Source organism: Malaclemys terrapin, chromosome 2 (assembly GCF_027887155.1).
Source record: "Malaclemys terrapin pileata isolate rMalTer1 chromosome 2, rMalTer1.hap1, whole genome shotgun sequence".
Lineage (NCBI taxonomy): Eukaryota > Metazoa > Chordata > Testudines > Emydidae > Malaclemys > Malaclemys terrapin.
The window spans coordinates 172,389,431-172,409,636 of NC_071506.1; the positions used below are offsets into that span (position 1 = coordinate 172,389,431).

The window sequence follows — 20,206 nt, forward strand, 5'->3', positions numbered from 1 at the left end:
GTTAAGGAGTCCTGTATTACAGCCTAATGTCTCATGAATGTGTGGATGGAACTCCATGTAGCTACCTTGCAAATGTCAAGTAGAGGCACATCCTGAAGTGATGCCACTGATGTTGCTTGTGCTCCTGTAGAATAAGCCCTTATCCATGAGGGGAGGAAGATGTGACAGCTGTTAGAAGAGTAGGATACAGCCCGAGATCCATTTAGAGACTCTGGGGAGATATAGCTTGACCTCAGAGTCATTCTGCTATGTCAAGAAACAGTTTAGATGATTTCTGATTGGTTTCATCCTTTGAAGGTAGCAGGCCAAGGGAATGAAGTCTTCTATCCTACTCAGATGCATGTGGAAAAACAGGTAAGTGGACTGACTGGTTTAACTGGAATTCTGAAAGTACCTTGGGGTGAACTTCAGATGTAGTCCTAATGAGACTTTGTACTTATGGAATATAGAGAATGGAGGCTCTGCCAGTCGGGCTCCAAGCTCATTTACCCTTCTGGCTGAAGTGATGGACACAAAGAATAAAACTTTCATTAACAGGTGATATATGGAACACATGGCTAGTGTTTCAAAGGGAAACTTAGTGAGTGATGGAAGTACAAGGTTTATGTCCCTATGAGGGACAGGCTTCCTTACTGGCCAGAAAATTCTGATTTGGCCTTTTAAGAATCTGTTAGTCAACGGGTGAGTGAAAATTAAATAATCATTTGATAGCGGATGGCATGTACTGATTGCTACCAGGAGGACTACAGAACTGAGGGAGAGCCCAGTCATTTTCAGAGAAATAAGGGGAAAATCTGCTGACTCCGGAGACATGTGTTTCAGCTCTACCCAGGTGGAAAAACACATTCACTTGGCTGAATAGCTTTTCCTAGAGGAATCTTTTCTGCTGTTATCAAGGATGGTTTGTACAGCCTCAGAACAGGAATGTTCTGGGGATGACAGACATCCAAAAACCAAGCCAGGAGATGAAGTGCTTCGGGATTGGGATGCTTGATCCTGCCCTTCTTCCGGGTCAAGGGATCATGAAAGGACTGCTTCCACTTGTGACTGATGGCAAAACGCCTGTGGAGAGTGTCCGCCAACACATTCTGAGCTCCCAGAAGATTGGCTGATGACAGGATGATTTGATTTCTGATACATCAGTTCTACAGAGTGACTGCTCCTACACACAGGGGGCTGGATTGTGCCCCTCCTTGTTTATAGATGTAGAAGACGGTTGTGATATTGTCTGACATTATAAGGACATAGTGGAACTGGATAAATTGCGCAAAAACTTTGCAAGCTTCTTGGGCTGCCCAAAGTTCCAGAAGACTGACATGCATCCTGGCTTTGCTGGGCATCCAAGTGCCCTGTGCTGTCTGGCTGTCCATGTGGGGCCCCAAGCTCAAGAGGGAAGCTTCTGTAATGATCATCCTGTCCAGCGAGGGGAATAGGAAGGGGATGCCCACACATACCTGATGGGAATCCTTCCACCACATTACTTTGGAAAGAATTTTAACACTAGATTTCATGCTGTGTTTGTCTAGTGAATACACTGTTTGGTGCCATGCCTCTAGGCAACGTAGTGGACTCCGGCGAATGGGGTTGTGATGCTGGCAGACCAGATGCCAATTCATGCCAAGGCCTCAGGCTTCACTGAACACTTACAAATACATAGCTGGAAACTAGCCTTGCTTACCTGTGTGTTAGCAGTATCAAAATAAATATAAGATGCTATGTTGATAAGAATGTGTTCAGTGTTTTATAAAATGCAAATAGGATGCTGCATGTATTGTTCTCTCTCAATTACATCCTGTGTTATAAACTGATAACAAGCATTTGCATTGTAATCCTCTGTGACTACGTAACTCATCAAACAGGGGAAAAGCCTTATGTAATGAAAATGATAGTCTCTAACAAGAAGATGTTAAATCCTGTTAATTTAAATGCAAAGAAGCCACTGTCAGAGATCAAGGATCAAAAACTTTATTAAGTGTATTCCTCCCCTTTTTCCCCCAGGAAGAAGGGATCTGTTTTTCGGAGGGAAAAAGATATAAAAATGCCTCACAAGGAAAAATGATCATCTCTTTGCTGTTTGAATTCTCATAGGGCCAGAGACACTAAACTAAGCAGAGATCCCCAGAATCAACACTCTTGAGGCATACTAGCTCAGGAAGGCACATGTTGTGGCTAGGTGTAATATGTGCCACTTCTTTTCTATCAGTACCAGTGAGATGTGAACATCCTAAGTCCTAGGGCCATGACAGAAAACCCCATGAAACCAGGGCTCTATTTGAAAATAATAAAATATTGGCAGAAAAATACATAGGATGAGATTTTCTGAGTTAGATTTTAAACTCTTTGGGGCAAGGACTGCCATTTCTATTACTTGTTTGTACAATGCCTAGCACAATGGGGCCTTAACCTGGTTTAGGAGTCTAGGCACTACCACGATATAAATGTTAAATAATTATGAGTAACAGCAACAACAAAAACAACAATGCAGAGAATTTAGTCACATATATTCCATTACTTTAAATTGAAGATTTGTGGCTAAATCCCTGCATTGCTTTGAAAAGCTTGACCTTAATTTACTTAGTAACACTTTAGACTCTTACATTAAAATCTCTCTTCAGCATATAATGGTTTTCCTTAATATTTTTAATTTTTTTGCTATTTCTGAAAATCCACGAACTTGCTGAGGGTGCAATCTATCCATCGTCCAGATCATTAATAAAGATGTTGAACAAAACCGCCCCAGGACCGACCCTTGGGGCACTTCACTTGATACCGGCTGCCAAATAGACATCGAGCCGTTGATCACTACCAGTTGAGCCCGACAATCTAGCCAGCTTTCTATTCACTTTGTAGTCCGTTCATCCAATCCATACTTTTTTAACTTGCTGGCAAGAATACTGTGGGAGATCGTATCAAAAGCTTTGCTACAGTCAAGATATATCACATCCACCATCTCCACAGAGCCAGTTATCTCATCATAGAAGGCAATCAGGTTGGTCAGGCATGACTTGCCCTTGGTGAATCCATGTTGACTGTTCCTTATCACCTTCCTCTCCAAGTGCTTCAAAATGGTTTCCTTGAGGACCTGCTCTATGATTTTTCCAGGGACTGAGGTGAGGCTGACCGGTCTGTAGTTCCCCAGGTTCTCCTTCTTCCCTTTTTTAAAGATGGGCATTATATTTGCCTTTTTCCAATCAGCTGGGACCTCCCCCAATCACCAGGAATTTTCGAAGATAATGGCCAATGGCTCTGCAATCACATCAGCCAATTCCCTCAGCACCCTCGGATGCATTAGATCTGGACCCATGGTTTTGTGCATGTCCAACTTTTCTAAATAGTCCTTAACCTGTTCTTTCACCTCTGAGGGCTGCTCACCTATTTCCCATACTGTGTTGCCCAGGACAGCAGTGTGGGAGCTGACCTTGACTATATGGGGGTTTTGCTGGCATACTTCGGCTAGTGGGTGTGTTTTTTCACATTCCTGACTGACATAGTTATGCTGACAAAATTTTGTAGATCAGGCCTTATAGAGACTCAGATTGGACGTGTTAGTAACATTAGAAAGATAAAAAATCCAACTGTATTTTTTCCTAGCTGAACTGGGGTTTTCGGGAGGGTAAAGGGAGTAGCATGACAGATGAATATCACTCACTATCGCATGGAGACAAGGGATGCCCATTTGCCCTCACAGTGTCTGTAAAGGTCTTATTAGCAGAATTTTGTGAAGCTTCATAACTAGAAGTAATGTGTTTTTCACATTAAATGACTGGTATATCAGAGAGGAGCATGGACATCAGCGTTTCTTCTGCTTGCTGCACTCGTTCACAAATAAAGCCATTTAGTACACCCAGTTTCAGAGAACCTGATATTCATCTACTGAGCACTGCTGCTACTCACAAGTTCTAGAATCAAAACCAATCAGTTCCTTTTCATGATAAAGTTTTCATTATACTACTTTTCAGAAATGTAACACTTTGCAATTTCAGGTGAAGTGCAAAATTCAACTTATTAAGCTTTGAAAACCCCTTGTGAGGAGAGAAGAGCCAGCTCTAAAATCATATACAATCAGTAATATGAATGATTATATCCTCAGCTGGTGTAAACTGGCATAACTACATTGACTTCAATAGAGCAGGTTTACACCTGCTAAAGATCTGGCCTATTGGTTCTACCGTTCTTTGAGATCCTTAATGCCCCTACAGGAGGGTAGGGTGCCAGCTTCTTGTAAATGAGAGGTTGTTAGGCCCTTGCTCAAGACACAGCCTCTTGATGGTGACAAACCTTACAGCTATTACTTGTTTCTAACCCGTCTTTTTGCAGTAAGGTTATTGAAAATATACTGGCGAGGCAACACCAGTATCCTCTGGAGTCCCTGGACATCTGTCATCCCTCTCAACCAACTTTTCAGCCATGATATAGTACGCAGATTGCACTGATTTCATTTGGCTAATGATTTCGTCTTAGCAATGGACAAATGTTAGGTGTCCACGCTGATGCTTTTAGATATCTCTGATCAAGAGGTTCTGTTAACTCAACCACAGACTGTAGCAGTAGTGGCTGGTAACTGCTCATCTCTTTCAAGGGCTCTCTTGTACAGTGCTCTTCAGGGCCCTAGTCAGTCACCCCATCCAATTCAATGCTTTTGTGGGTCTGCTTGGGGGGCAGTATACATATTACATACAGTTCTGTCTCTCTCATCCAAAACCATGCTCTGAAGTGTCCCTGGGAATGGGCGACAGGGGATGAATCACTTGATGGTTGTCTGTTTTGTTCATTCCCTCTGAAGCACCTGGCATTGGACACTGTTGGATGACAGGATACTGGGCTAGATGGATCATCGGTCTGACCCCGTATGGCCATTCTTATGTCCTTATCTAACCTGGGAGCTGTGATGTCTTTGCAAATTCCCGATTAAGATAGAAATTTAGAAGAAGGTGAACTGAAGCTCAATCCAGACAAATCTCTGGATGACTGGGGGCAGGATCTAGATTTATCTACGGTAATTATCTGACTCCCATTACTATAGTCTCTGACTAATTTACAAACTTTAATATCACCTGTCCGTGAAATAGGAAAGCATTATTAGCCCCACTTCACAGATGGATAACTTAAGCACAGAGAAACTAACTGATTTGTCCAAGGTCTTACAGGAAGCTGGGAGTGGAGCAGGGAACTGAACCCAGATTTGCCAAGTACCAGGCTAGTACCCCTAGCCAATGGAACATCTTTCTTCCACAATATTAGAGCTTATGATTGCAGGAGCGTGCACATCCTTTGTCACTGAGTTTCCCCATTTAGGGGATCTTCTGGATCCCTTATTACTCCTTGCTTTGGTTGCCAGAAAGGTCATGGTCATTTATTTCACATTATGGTTATAAACAACTCTCTCTGATGTGGTTTTTGTCACAGTTATCTGTGTAATTATCTCTCATTGGTACTGTGCTTAAGGAGACCAGTAGAGATCTGGGACGCAGTGTGTTAGGAACTGTACAAACACAGAATAAGAAATGGTTTCTGCCCTGAAAAGCTTATAATATAGCAGACAAAACAAAAAAAGGGTTGAGGGAAGGAATATAACATACATGCAGAGTGAAAAACATGATGGTTTGCAAACATCATGTTAGTTCCACCTTTTTTTTTCCCCTCCCCAGAGTGGGGTTTTTGCTGGGATGGGATTAGCTAAAGAGAAAGAGGGAGAGGGGACACTGAAGGGAGGGGGCTAAGAAAAGAGAGGAAAAGAGGAGGAGCATGGAAAGAAAGTGAATTGAGGCTGAAGTAAAGAGACTGTGAGGGAGGGGGTGGGAAGGAGATGGAGCAAGCAGCTAATCGTGAAGGAAAACAATGTCCAGAGTAAAAACTCTAAAAACTAGTTACTGATGACATCATCAGTGTCTGAAAGTCCCTACTCCAGCTGCTTGTCTTTGCTCCTGCTGAGTGGATCATCCTAGGAGTTTCTTTATTCCCCAAGCCACAAAGCTCCGAGAGCCTCCAAAGGTGGTGGTAGTGGGGGCTCTCCCTTAAAAACAATTCTGGATCTGATGATGAGTGAGAAAGATAACCCCATTTGGGCCTCATCTTCCTCCTACTGACCCCTCATGGTGTAGCTGTACCTGCTGCAGCTGTTTGTTTCTGTTCCTCTGGGCTGAGTCTCTAGGTACCTCCAGATGGGATTATTCTAATGGACTCAGTGAGAGATTACCCTGGAAGCTGAAGGAACAGCTGGTGCGGAACGAGGTGACCCACTTGCTCAGTTGTGTTAGCTACAGGAAGCATAAAACACAAGTGATCCAAACAGTGCAATGGCTCCCCCTAAGCACTCGGATGTAATTCAAATTGTTGATATTGATCTTTAAAGTCCTGGTTGGTTTGAGGCCTGAGAAACTGCCTCTCCACCTATGCATCCCATTTAAATTGAGAATAGCTAATATGCTCTCAGTAACTGCTCTTAGATTTGAATGCATGGTCTGCTGGTATAGAACATTTTCAATGGAGGACCTCAGTCTCTGGAATTTGCTTCCCAATTAGTTTGATAGCCTATCACAATTATTCTACAAAGATTAGTTAGCATGGTGCCAGGCAGGAATTTAATAGTAACAGGAGACAGGATAAAAAACAGGCAACTGCCCTAAGTAAGTTTTGCATTTAGTGTTATTCAATTCACCCAGTAAAGCTGCCCAGTGAAGAGGAGTTCGAAAGAGGTTGTCATAAGATGTCACATTGCAGCCTTCATAAGAGGTCAGGACATCAACCACTGCCACATTCCCATCAGCAACTGCAAAATGAAGGGGGGTTCGTCCTTCATAGTCCTGCCAGTTCAATAAAGATTCTGTGGGAGCAGCATCCTGTTTAACAAAGACATCAGAAACAAAAATATGTTACATGAGTTTGAAAGAAAAACTACAGACCCTTAATGGATGGTGGAAAATGCCTCACAATAGGCAAGAGATGAAGTGTCACTAATCAGTACAGCAGGCACTGGATAGTTTTATAACCAATTACCTATACTAAATCTGCAGTTACCATCAAATATTTTTTGCTGATGTTTTTGATATCTATCCCAAGCTTCTCTTGCAGTATTTCATCTTCAGTTCACACCAATGGGCTTTCCCCTGGTTATATAGTGTGAACTGATCCATACACAGGTCCTTAAAGGACTGACTCAAGTATTTGCGGAAACCATAATTAGATCTCCTCACATAATTAGATCTCTTTTTCCCGGCTTATAAAGCTGTGTAGATGGTCTTTCCCCTTTCCCCCAGCAAAAGATACTCCTCTTTACCACATATTAGTATTGTTGTTGTCCCCTGGACACTTTCTAAAACACAAAGCTCCATTTTTAATTCTTTGAGAGGGTCAACAAGCATGTGGACAAGCGGGATACAGTGGATATGAAGGGGCACAGCAGGTGGTCGCTGAAGGTGGGAGGGCAAGGAAGAAGAGAAGAGCAGCTAGTTCTATAGGAAGAGGGAAAGAGTCAATGGAGATAACACCACCAAATATGAGCCCCAGGAGGATACAGGATGGGTGGCAGAGGATTGCAAAGGAGAATAGGAATCGAGTGGACTTGCAGCCAGAGGGAACAGGGGATAGAGCAGAGAATCGCACCATCACCAGGAAAAGGCAGGTCTACATGATTGGGGACTCCTTACTGAGAAGAATAGACAGGCCTGAAACCAGAGCTGATCCAGAGAACAGAAGGGTGTGCTGTCTGCCGGGTGCTAAGATACGGGATGTGGACCTGAGGCTGAAGAGGATCGTAATGGGAGCGGGAAAGAATCCACTGATTGTCCTTCACGTGGGAACAAATGATACAGCTAGATTCTCGCTGGAACGTATCAAGGGAGACTATGCCACGCTGGGGAAGACGCTTAAGGAAATCGAGGCTCAGGTGGATCTTCAGTGGGATTCTGCCTGTTCCTAGAGAAGGGCAACAAAGGTGTGAGAAGATTATGATGATCAACAGATGGCTCAGGCAGTGGTGCTATAAGGAGGACTTTGGGATGTATGGCCACTGGGAGGCATTCATGGACAGAGGACTGTTCTCTCGGGATGGACTTCACCTGAGTAGGGAGGGAAAGAGACATCTAGGATGGAGGCTGGCACAACTGATTAAGAGAGCTTTAAACTAGGAATTTGGGGGAGATGGTTGGGGGATGTCCAGGTAATCTCCACGCCGGATTTTAACATTGAGAGGGAAGAAAACAAAGTAAGAAAGGTTTCAGAGTAGCAGCTGTGTTAGTCTGTATCCGCAAAAAGAACAGGAGTACTTGTGGCACCTTAGAGACTAACAAATGTATTAGAGTAAGAAAAGTAAGTAAAGTAAGAAAGGATACAGCCGTGGGTAGGAGAATGGACATAAGGAGGAAGGGTAGTGTAGATACCAGTCTAATAGGTGATACTGGTGGTAGAATGTCAGTGCCTAATTGGGTAACGAATGTGAGCGAAGCCAAACAGCAAAAATTAAGATGTTTGTATACCAATGCGAGGAGCCTAGGTAACAAAATGGAGGAACTAGAGTTACTAGTGCAGGAAGTGTACTATTATAGGGATAACAGAAACATGGTGGAATAGTAGCCATGGCTGGAGTACAGGTATTGAAGGGTATGTGCTGTTTAGGAGAGACAGAAATAAAGGCAAAGGTGGTGGAGTAGCATTGTATATCAATGATGAGGTAAACTGTAAAGAAATAAGAAGTGATGGAATGGATAAGACAGAGTCTGTCTGGGCAAAAATCACATTGGGGAAGAAAGCTACTAGAGCCTCCCCTGGGATAGTGCTTGGGGTGTGCTATAGACCACTGGGATCTGATTTGGATATGGATAGAGACTTCTTTAATGTTTTTAATGAAGTAAATACTAATGGGAATTGTGTGATCATGGGAAACTTTAACTTCCCAGATATAGACTGGAGGACAAGTGCTAGTAATAATAATAGGGCTCAGATTTTCCTGGATGCGATAGCTGATGGATTCCTTCACCACATAGTTGCTGAACCAAAGAAGAGGGGATGCCATTTTAGATTTGGTTTTGATGAGTAGTGAAGACCTTATAGAAGAAATGGTTGTAGGGGAGAACCTTGGTTCGAGTGATCATGAGCTAATTCAGTTCAAACTAAATGGAAGGATAAACAAAAATAGATCTGTGACTAGGGTTTTTGATTTCAAAAGGGCTAACTTTAAAAAATTAAGGAAATTAGTTAGGGAAGTGGATTGGACTGAAGAACTTGTGGATCTGAAGGCGCAGGACGCCTGGGATTACTTCAAGTCAAAGTTGCAGAAACTATCAGAGGCCTGCATCCCAAGAAAGGGGAAAAAATTCATAGGCAGGAGTTGTAGACCAAGCTGGATGAGCAAGCATCTCAGAGAGGTGATTAAGAAAAAGCAGAAAGCCTACAAGGAGTGGAAGATGGGAGGGATCAGCAAGGAAAGTACCTTATTGAGGTCAGAACATGTAGGGATCAAGTGAGAAAGGCCAAAAGCCATGTAGAGTTGGACCTTGCAAAGGGAATTAAAACCAATAGTAAAAGATTCTATAGCCATATAAATAAGAAGAAAACAAAGAAAGAAGAAGTGGGACTGCTAAACACTGAGGATGGAGTGGAGGTTAAGGATAATCTAGGCATGGCCCAATATCTAAACAAATACTTTGCCTCCGTCTTTAATGAGGAGCTTGGAGATAATGGCAGGATGACAAATGGGAATGAGGATATGGAGGTAGATATTACAACATCTGAGGTAGAAGCCAAACTTGAACAGCTTAATGGGACTAAATCGGGGTGCCCAGATAATCTTCATCCAAGAATATTAAAGGAACTGGCACATAAAATTGCAAGCCCATTAGCAAGAATTTTTAATGAATCTGTAAACTCATGGGTTGTACCGTATGACTGGAGAATTGCTAACATAGTTTCTATTTTTAAGAAAGGAAAAAAAAGTGATCTGGGTAACTACAGGCCTGCTAGTTTGACATCTGTAGTATGCAAGGTCTTGGAAAAAGGACATTGAGGTCAATGGTAATTGGGACAAAATACAACATGGTTTTACAAAAGGTAAATCATGCCAAAATAACTGATCTCCTTCTTTGAGAAGGTAACAGATTTTTTAGACAAAGGAAACACAGTGGATCTAATTTACCTCGATTTCAGTAAGGCATTTGATTTGGTTCCACATAGGGAATTATTAGTTAAATTGGAAAAGATGGAGATCAATATGAAAATTGAAAGGTGGATAAGGAACTGGTTAAAGGGGAGACTACAACGGGTCATACTGAAAGGTGAACTGTCAGGCTGGAGGGAGGTTACTAGAGGAGTTCCTCAGGGATCAGTTTTGCGACCAATCTTATTTAATCTTTTTATTACTGACCTTAGCACAAAAAGTGGGAGTGTGCTAATAAAGTCTGCGGATGACACAAAGTTGGGAGGTATTGTCAATACAGAGAAGGACCGGGATATCATACAGGAAGATCTGGATGACTCTGTAAACTGGAGTAATAGGAATAGGATGAAATTTAATAGTGAAAAGTGCAAGGTCATGCATTTAGGGATTAATAACAAGAACTTTTCTTATAAGTTGGGAACGCATCAGTTGGAAGTAACAGAGGAGGAGAAGGACCTCGGAGTATTGGTTGATCACAGAATGACTATGAGACACCAATGTGATATGGCTATGAAAAAAGCGAATGCGGTCTTGGGATGCATCAGGCGAGGTATTTCCTGTAGAGATAAGGAGGTGTTAGTACCATTATACAAGGCACTGGTGAGACCTCATCTGGAATACTGTGTGCAGTTCTGGTCTCCCATTTTTAAGAAGGACGAATTCAAACTGGAACAGGTACAGAGAAGGGCTACTAGGATGATCTGAGGAATGGAAAACCTGTCCTATGAAAGGAGACTCAAAGAGCTTGGCTTGTTTAGCCTAACCAAAAGAAGGCTGGGGGAGATATGACTGCTCTCTATAAATATATCAGAGGGATAAATACCAGGGAGGGAGAGGAATTATTTAAGCTCAGTACCAATGTGGACACAAGAACAAATGGATATAAACTGGCCATCAGGAAGTTTAGACTTGAAATTAGACACAGGTTTCTAACCATCCGAGGAGTGAAGTTCTGGAACAGCCTTCCAAGGGGAGCAGTGGGGGCAAAAGACATATCTGGCTTCAAGACTAAGCTTGATAAGTTTATGGAGGGGATGGTATGATGGGATAGCCTAATTTTGGCAATTAATTGATCTTTGATTATTAGCGGTAAATATGCCCAATGGCCTGTGATGGGTTGTTAGATAGGGTGGGATCTGAGTTACTACAAAGAATTCTTTCCTGGGTGTCTGGCTCATGAGTCTTGCCTACATGCTCAGGGTTTAGCTGATCGCCATATGTGGGGTCAGGAAGGAATTTTCCTCCAGGGCAGATTGGCAGAGGCCCTGGGGGGGTTTTGCCTTCCTCTGCAGCGTGGGGCATAGGCCACTTGCTGAAGGATTCTCTGCACCTTGAAGTCTTTAAACCATGATTTGAGGACTTCAATAGCTCAGACATAGGTTAGGGCTTTGTTACAGGAGTGGGTGGGTCAAGAGGTCAGACTAGACGATCATGATGGTTCCTTCTGACCTTAAAGTCTATGACTCTATATAGTGTACTTAGATTTTCAGAAAGCATTTGACAAGGTCCCTCACCAAAGACTCTTAAGCAAAGTAAGCAGTCATGGGACGAGAGGGAAGGTCCTCTCATGGACTGGTAACTAGTTAAAAGATAGGAAATAAAGGGTAGGAATAAATGGTTAGTTTTCAGAATGGAGAGAGGTAAATAGTGGTGTCCCTGAGGGATCTGTACTGGGACCAGTCCTATTCAACATATTCATAAATGATCTGGAAAAAGGGATAAACAGTGAGGTGGCAAAATTTGTAGATGATACAAAACTACTCAAGATAGTTAAGTCCCAGGCAGACTGCGAAGAGCTACAAAAGGATCTCTCAAAACTGAATGTCTGGGCAACAAAATGGCAGATGAAATTCAATGTTGATAAATGCAAAGTAACACACATTGGAAAACATAAATAATAATTTAGGTGGGATCTAAATTATCTGTTACCATTCAAGAAACAGAACTTGGAGTCATTGTGGATAGTTCTCTGAAAACATCCACTCAACATGCAGTGGCAGACAAAAAAGCGAACAGAGTGTTGGGAATCATTAAGAAAGGGATAGATAATAAGACAGAAAATATCGTATTGCCTCTATATAAATCCATGGTACGACCACATCTTAAATACTGTGTGCAGATGTGGTCGCCCCATCTCAAAAAAGATATACTGGACTTGGAAAAGTTTCAGAAAAGGGCAACAAAAATTATTAGGGATATGGAATGGCTTCCGTATGAGGAGAGATTAATAAGCCTGGGACTTTTCAGCTTGGAAAAGAGACTACTAAGGGGGGGGCGGGATATGAGAGAAGTGTATAAAATCATGGTGTGGAGAAAGTAAATAAGGAAGTGCTATTTACTCCGTCTCATAACACAAGAACTAGGGGAAACCAAATGAAATTAATAGGCAGCAGGTTTAAAACAAACAAAAGGAAGTACTTCTTCACACACAACACAGTCAGCCTGTGGAACTCTTTGCCAGAGGATGTTGTGAAGGCCAAGGCTATAATAGGGTTCAAAAAAGAACTAGATAAATTCACGGAGGACAGGTCCATCAATGGCTATTAGCCAGGATGGGCAGGGATGGTGTCCCTGGCCTCCGTTTGCCAGAAGCTGGGAATGAGCGACAGGGGATAGATCACTTGATGATTACCTGTTCTGTTCATTCCCTCTGGGGCACCTGGCATTGGCCACTGTTGGAAGACAGGATACTGGGCTAGGATACTTTGGTCTGACCCCGTATGGCCGTTCTTATATTCTTAAAGATACTATTCAACACAGTGTTACAAAGGAAATCTAAGAGCCTTCAGATATTTTTTGTTTTTAAACACTGTAGTTCTATAAATACATGAGTTTCTTTGGCTGAAGTCTGATCATTTAAAAACTTTTTTTAAATGTGTCATGGTCAACCAAGCTGACACAGGTTTCATTTGGTATAATAATCAATATTGGACATTGAATTAGGTATGAAGAATTCTAAAAATATTGCATGTAAAGACTTGACTTGTTTATCATGTTTTCTTAAAAGCATAATGTAAAATGTATTAGACTATTTAATGAAGTATTGCAGATGTATGGTCTCTAACTATATACTTCTGAAAAAAGAACAAGATAGGTGCAATTGAAAAAATAGTTACCTACCTTTTTTAACTGTTTTCTTTGAGATGTGTTGCTCATGTCCATTCCATTCTAGGTGCTTGCACACCCATGTGCACAGTCATCAGAGATTTTTGACTTAATGGTATCCATAGGGTCAGCTGTGGCACCCCCTTGAGTGCCGTGCTAATGCATCAGTATATTAGGCACCGCTGGCCCTATGCCCTCTCAGTTCCTTCTTGCCGGCAACTCCAACAGAGGGGCAGGAGGTCAGGTAATGGAATGGACATGAGCAACACATCTCAAAGAACACCAGTTACGAAAGGTAGGTAACTGTTTTTTCTTCTTCGAGTGCTTGCTCATGTCGATTCCATTCTAGGTGACTCACAAACAGTATCCCTGGAGGTGGGCTCGGAGTTCACGGTCGTACAGCTTGCAATACTGCTCTACCAAAGCCAGCATCGTCTCGGGCCTGCTGGGTAAGTTCATAACGCGATGTAAATGTGTGGACAGACAACCAGATGGCAGCCTTGCAGATATCCTGGATCAGCACTTGGGCTAGGTAAGCTGCTGAAGAGGCTTGTGCCCTGGTTGAGTGGGTGGTTACAATCGCCGGAGGAGGCACCTTGGCCTGCTCATAGCAGTAGCAGATACAGATGAAAGAGACAGACCCTGGAGCTTAAGATGGAGGAGGTAATCCAGGATTAACTGCAGTGAGGCCCTCTTGGGTCGAATGCCTTTATCCCAAATCCAGCATATATTCCATTTCCATTTGGTAGGCTGCTCTGGTTGAAGGCTTTCTGCTGCCCAGCAGGACCTGTTGGATATCGTCCGAGCACAGCCGTTCATCCGCATTCAACCATGCAGCAGCCAGACTGTCAGATGCAGTGCCGTCAGGTTCAGATGCAACAGTCTGCCATGGTTCTGAGACAATAGGTCCGGACGGAGTGGTAGCTGTAACAGGGCGGCCACCGAGAGGTCCAGAAGCATGCTGAACCAGTGCTGTCGCGGCCAAGCCGGTGGTATAAGGATTACTTTTGCTCTGTCCTGCTTGATCTTCACGAGGACTCCATGGATTAATGGCACTGGAGGAAGGCATACATCTGAGCCCACGACCACAGAAGCAAGAACAAGTCCCCCACCTTTGGAAAAGGATGCTGACTAGTTCCGAACGGAGCGACCACTTGTGGCGAGATGAGAAGGTCCTGCTTAGGCGATCTGCCAAAGTGCTTCTGGCCTTGGGGAGGTGTGCGGCCACGAGATGAATGGCGTGCTGAACACAGAAGTTCCGGAGCCTGAGGGCTTCTTGGCAAAGGGCTGAGGATCGGGCTCTGCCTTGCTTGCTGATATAGAACATGGCGGCGGTATTGTCCACCCTGCCTTTTATATGAGGCAGGAAAGCTTGACAGGCCAAGCGTACCATTCTGAGCTCCCTGATATTTATGTATAAGGAGCGATCGCAACTCGACCAATGACCATGCATGCCGAGGTCGCCCAGATGAGCTTCCCACCCCAGATCCAAAGCATCGGAAACCAGGGTAACCGATGGGGCCAGGGCCGCAAAGGGGACTCCCTCCAACACTGATGTGGGGTCCAACCACCAAGTGAATGATGACAGTATGTGGTCCGGACCCTTGATTACCTGGTCTATGTTGTATCTGTTGGGGACATAGACCGATGCCAGCCATGCATGTAGGGGCTTGAGATGGCACCATGTGTGTAAGTGCAGGCCGCCATGTGGCCCAACAGTCTCAAGCACGTATAAGTAGTAGTGAGAGGGTGGGCTTGCATATGTGAGATTAGGTCTGACAACGCGTGGAATCAGGCTTTGGAGAGGAAGGCCCTGGCCCAAGTAGAGTCAAGGACCGCTCCTATGAACTCTATGTGCTGCACCGGAACCAACATTGATCTTTTCTTGTTTATCAATAGACCTAGATCACGACATGTGAAGCAAACCAGAACGTGGTGCTGCTGCACCTGATACCGAGACTGGCCCTTGATCAACCAGTTGTTGAGGTACGGGTAAATTTGAACGCCCCAACGCCTCAGGTAAGTGGCCACTGTCGCCATGCACATTGTAAACACTCCCAGGGCTGACAAGAGACCAAAGGGCAGAGCTGTGAATTGGAAATGGTGCTGGCCCAACACAAAGCAGAAGAACCATCTGTGTCCTGTGTAAATGGAAATATGTATCCGTCAAGTTGAGGGCGGCATACCAGGAAGGGGATCCTGGAGGACAGGGAGACCATGTGAAACTTCAACTTCTTGAGATGCTTGTTGAGGTGATGCAGGTCCAGGATGGGTCTTAGGCCCCCTTTTGCTTTCGGGATTAGGAAATAGCTGAAGTAGAATCCTTTTCTCTTCATATCCAAAAGGATCTCCTCCACCACTCTCAGCCTTTGGAAGTTTTCCTGAGTGAGGTCCCTGAAGAGGGACGGGGCAGGGGGGTGAAAGGGAGGGGCAGTCGAGAACTGTTGGATGTAGCCCAAGGATATTGTGTGGAGCACTCAATGGTCTGATGTCACTCATGACCATGTCGACTGGAAGGGGCGCAGGCGGTAGAGGGAAGAACACGAGGGTGGATCCAGGTACCTGACTGGAGTGCCGTCCTCGGTCGCAGCTTCAAAACACCTGTCTCTGGCCCCTGTGGTGTTTCAAAGAGCCAAGTTGAGCTGGCGAGCGAGAGGATGAATGGACACAGTATTTAAATGCTTTTTCTTTGTCCTTTCTCCTGTAGGTACCCTGCCAGAACTCCCCAGGACCGAGGTGGAGGAGGCAAAGGTGGAGGCCGGAATTGCTTTCTGGCCTGCTGCAGAGTGTGGAGGCCCAGCGATCGCAGGATGGCCTGGGAGTCTTTAAAGCCATGCAGCTTTGCGTCAGTGAGCTCAGAGAAGAACCCTGAGCCCTAAAAAGGGTGTTCCTGGATTGTGGCCTGCATCTCTTGGGATAACCCCGAAGATTGTAGCCAACAGCTGCGCCTGATGGCCACCGCCAAAGCAACCACCCTGGCGGCCGAGTCTGTAGCATCCCAGGCCATCTGGAGGGTGCCCTTTGCCACCGCTTTTCCCTCCTCCAGGATCGTGGCAAGCTCGAGGGCCAGGTCCTGTGAAAGGGCCTCCCTGAACTTTATAAGGGAATCCCATAAATTAAAATTGTACCTGCCCAACAGGGCTTGGTGGTTCGGTACCTGGAATTATAGGCTGGCCGTTGAATAAATTTTCTGCCAAAGAGGTCTAGTCATTTGGCTTCTTTATTTTTTGGCGTGCTGCTCCTCTGGCCCTGCCTATCCCTCTTGTTAACTGCGGACATGACCAGCGACCCCGCTGATGGGTGCATATAGAGATATTCAAACCCCTTTGCAGGGATGAAATACATTTTTTCCACCCTTTTGGACATGGGTGGAATCGAAGATGGGGTCTGCCTCAGCGTTTTAGCAATCTTTAGGACCCCAGGGTGGACAGGTAGTGCGATGCGGGCCGGGGTGGAGGACAATATGATGTTGAACAAGATTGTTCCTCCAACTCCTTGATTTCGAGGTTTAAGTTGGTTGCCACCCTTTTACGGAGAGCCTGGTGCTCCTTAAAGTTGTCGGGGGGGACTGCCAGTCCGGGAGGGCCCAGCAACCGCTTTGTTCAGCCACGAAGATGATGAGTGCATCACTGGGGGAGGGGCGGGTTCAGCTCCTTGGGTGTTGGTGCCTGTTGATTTGTCTCCGCGGTGGATTCTGCACCGTGTTTCGAGCCCGGTGCCAGCAGTTTGTCCAAAGCGGCCACAGAGGAGTGGTGGGAGTATGGAACCAGCATCACCAGTACCACCCAAGGATTCCAACATGGCCATTGAGCAGGCCACTGTCTCTGCTGCCATGCTGCTGGCATCATGCTAGTCTTGTGGGCCGACGATGGGCTGAACCCCAACTGTGACTCGGATTAGTCTCCTTCCGGTGACCAGAGTGGGGCTGTGGAGGCCTGTGTGTGCCGACTAAGTCTTGTCGGAGACCGGTGTCTAGAGGGCGGGGATTGTCACCTGTCCCTTGAGGGGTACCGAGGCAGAGGAAATCAGTGCCACGATGGCAAGCAGTCCTGAACTGGCGGGGACCGGCACCTAGGAGACCGCCTGGGTGATAGAGATTTGCACCAAGGTGATCTTAGGCAGGAAGCTATCCAGCGCGGGGAACGCAGGGACCAGTGCTTCAATTCCAGCGATCCGTGCCTTGTGGAAGGAGAACATGGCGCTGCGGACCTGGGCCTTCTAGTCGGTGACCAAGGTCCTAGGCCATGGGGATGAATACCTGCCATCCAGGGACTGATGGTTCTCCCTTGCCCTTTGGGGAGGTCCCATGACTGGCTTGCCCTTGGGCAGCAGGACTGTAGCCACTTCCGGTGCCTGGTGCAACGTTTGCAGTACCGGTAGGCCCACCAGGTCTTTGGCAGCTTGGGCCGTCCCAGACAACAAGATCCCCATAGAAGCTGGGATCCCCTACTGCTCCCAGGAGTCGGAGTCAGATCCTTGGCTGGGCTAGGGGTCAGAGCGTAGCGGTACTCCCCTGTAGGTCCGGGGCGGGCACGTGGCCTGAACTAGGTCCTTTACCCAGAGCCCCCTTCCCCTCCTTGGACGGTGATGGGGAGCCCTTTTTCTTCAGTTGCTTCTTGGGCACCAGTGAGGGGGGAACGGTGCTGGGAGGATCCCAGTGCCAGTGGGGCACTCTGCACCAATGCCAAGGTGCTAGGAGCAGAATCTGGTCAGGAGGGCTCCGACACCTGGTTCAGCACGACCTCCATCAGGAGGGCTCTCAAACAGATGTCCCTCAGCTTTTGGGTTCTGGGACGAAAGTTTTTGCAAATCCTGCACTTATCCTTTACATGGGATTCCCCCAAGCACTTCAAACAGCTGCTGTGTGAGTCAGTGATAGGCATCAGCCTGTTGCATGACGAATACAGCTTAAAGCCCGGGGAATGGGGCATGCCCCGCTCCAGGGTGAAGTCCCAGATGGGACTCTAACCGCTAAACTAACACCTAACACTTATTTTAAATGCTAAGTACCTACAAACTATATAGAAAGGGAATAACAATGGGCAGTTAAGAACCACTTACGCTCTTGCTATGCAAGACAAGGTGCTCTGACCAACCACCAGGGGCGGTAAGAACAAACTGAGAGGGCGTAGGGCTGATGGCACATAATATTCCAACGTATTAGTGCAGCACTCAAGGGAGCGCCACAGCCAACCCTACGGATCCTGCTAAGGCAAAAATCTTCGATGACTATGCACGTGTGCTTGCACAAACCTAGAATGGAATTGACATAAGAAAGCACTCGAAGAACAACATTCTTTGCTAGCCATTCAATATCAGCGCAACACACAGCCCCAGGGCTTTCAATGTGTCCTATACCACAAGCTCAACAAAGTGCAGTCCTTAAACTTCCATTTATCCTACAAAACAGGAGTGTCTTTTAACTCCCCTCCCCCAGCAAAATGATGTTACGAGCTGGGGAAATCTTGTTATGGGTCAAGTTACAACCAATCTGGGATTGATGGGTGTGCCCCGCACAGCAGCAGCTCCAAGCAGCAGCAGCTGCTCCAAGATTTAGTCAGAGGTATTTATAGTATAAGTCATGGACAGGCCATGGGCAGTGAATTTTTGTTTATTTCCCTTGATCTGTCCGTGACTTTTACTAAAAATACCTGAGACTGAATCGCAGCCTTATTTATGATCCTGAAAGAAACCTGAGGAGAGGTTTTGGGGTAAGAGGTGCAGGATGAAAAGAGTGTTCTTCGTGCTGTGTACACAAGAAGCTGTTTCCTGCTATTTTATTCCTTCTGTATTCAGTGACATGGGACTTCGTACGTTTTTTGTAAATAAGCAAAACTGCATCAAAGAAATACCTAAGATCAATTTCTTCCCTTAACTAGAATAACTTACTAGATTCTGAATGTCTGGCTAAGTGCTTGGGTCAAAAAGGGATAACAATAACAAAACAAGAACTCAGTGTTACTCAGTGGAATTCAGCTTGCAGGGCAGAAAATTTCCTACATAAAGGCAAAGAATTAAAATCTGGGAGCGAAATTCTGCTCTGTTTCACTTCTGAAAATTCAGAGTAACTCCACTGGTGTAACTGAAGAATTTGCCATGAGACATTAAGCAAGGATAACTTTCTGTAGTACAGAGTGGGGTTTAGATCATAATAAATGGGAAATTATCAAGATAAAATACTGTACACGGTTGCATCCGACAATGTGCATGTTAAAGGGAAGCTCCAGTGAAAACTAGAAGACATTCTGATCACTGCACCTAGTAACAAAGGGGCCTGCCTGATCCAATTCCCATTAAATTACAGGGAGCTTTTGACTTTCCACGGGTATTGGAACAGGACTGTGAGGTACATTCTATTTCTTATGAAACAGTTATTGGACACCAAACGGTATAGCATTACAAGGACCAGTGGAGTGATCCATCAAATTTTATACCTCCATGAAACTGAAAATATGTATATTAAGAGTACAGGAAAATAGACAGAAAGGAATTATTATAATAAACTTTCTTACCAGAATACATTTGACTGTTAGAACTGCACTTGGATCCTTGTGGTTAGCTGCCCAATGAAGTGGGATTTTGCCTTCAATATCAGGGATTCCAATATTAGAATCGTGTTTTATAAGAAGTTTCACATGCTCTGGGTTATTGTAGTAGGCACTCCAGTGCAGAGCAGTTTGCTAGAACACAACATTCACAAATTTTACAAACACATGAATTTTAAAAATGAAATTAAATGGATACAGTTTCAAAATTAGTTTTGTGAAAAAAATACTTGGAACTTATAAAAAGATATCTTCATAGATACTTGGATCTTCCAAGAATCTATGCAGATATCTTTTTATAACTTCTAAGTAACCTTTCTTAATGATCTCTAATCAGGTTATATTTTTAAAAGTTTAGAGATTTACACTATTTACACTGCTGTCGCAACATAAACATTAATGTATC

General features: G+C 44.8%; 1 protein-coding gene across 3 annotated transcripts in view; it reads right to left on the reverse strand.

Annotated features, from left to right (window-relative positions):
* INVS (inversin) overlaps positions 1-20,206 on the reverse strand; it is a 223,713-nt gene that overhangs the window by 85,276 nt on the left and 118,231 nt on the right. For all 3 annotated transcript variants that reach the window (XM_054018622.1, XM_054018621.1, XM_054018624.1), the window contains exons 5-6: positions 19,768-19,935; positions 6,659-6,839 (exon numbers count right to left, since the gene is read on the reverse strand). In XM_054018622.1, the coding sequence (XP_053874597.1) occupies positions 6,659-6,839; positions 19,768-19,935 (349 nt within the window). The remainder of the gene's footprint in view (positions 1-6,658; positions 6,840-19,767; positions 19,936-20,206) is intronic.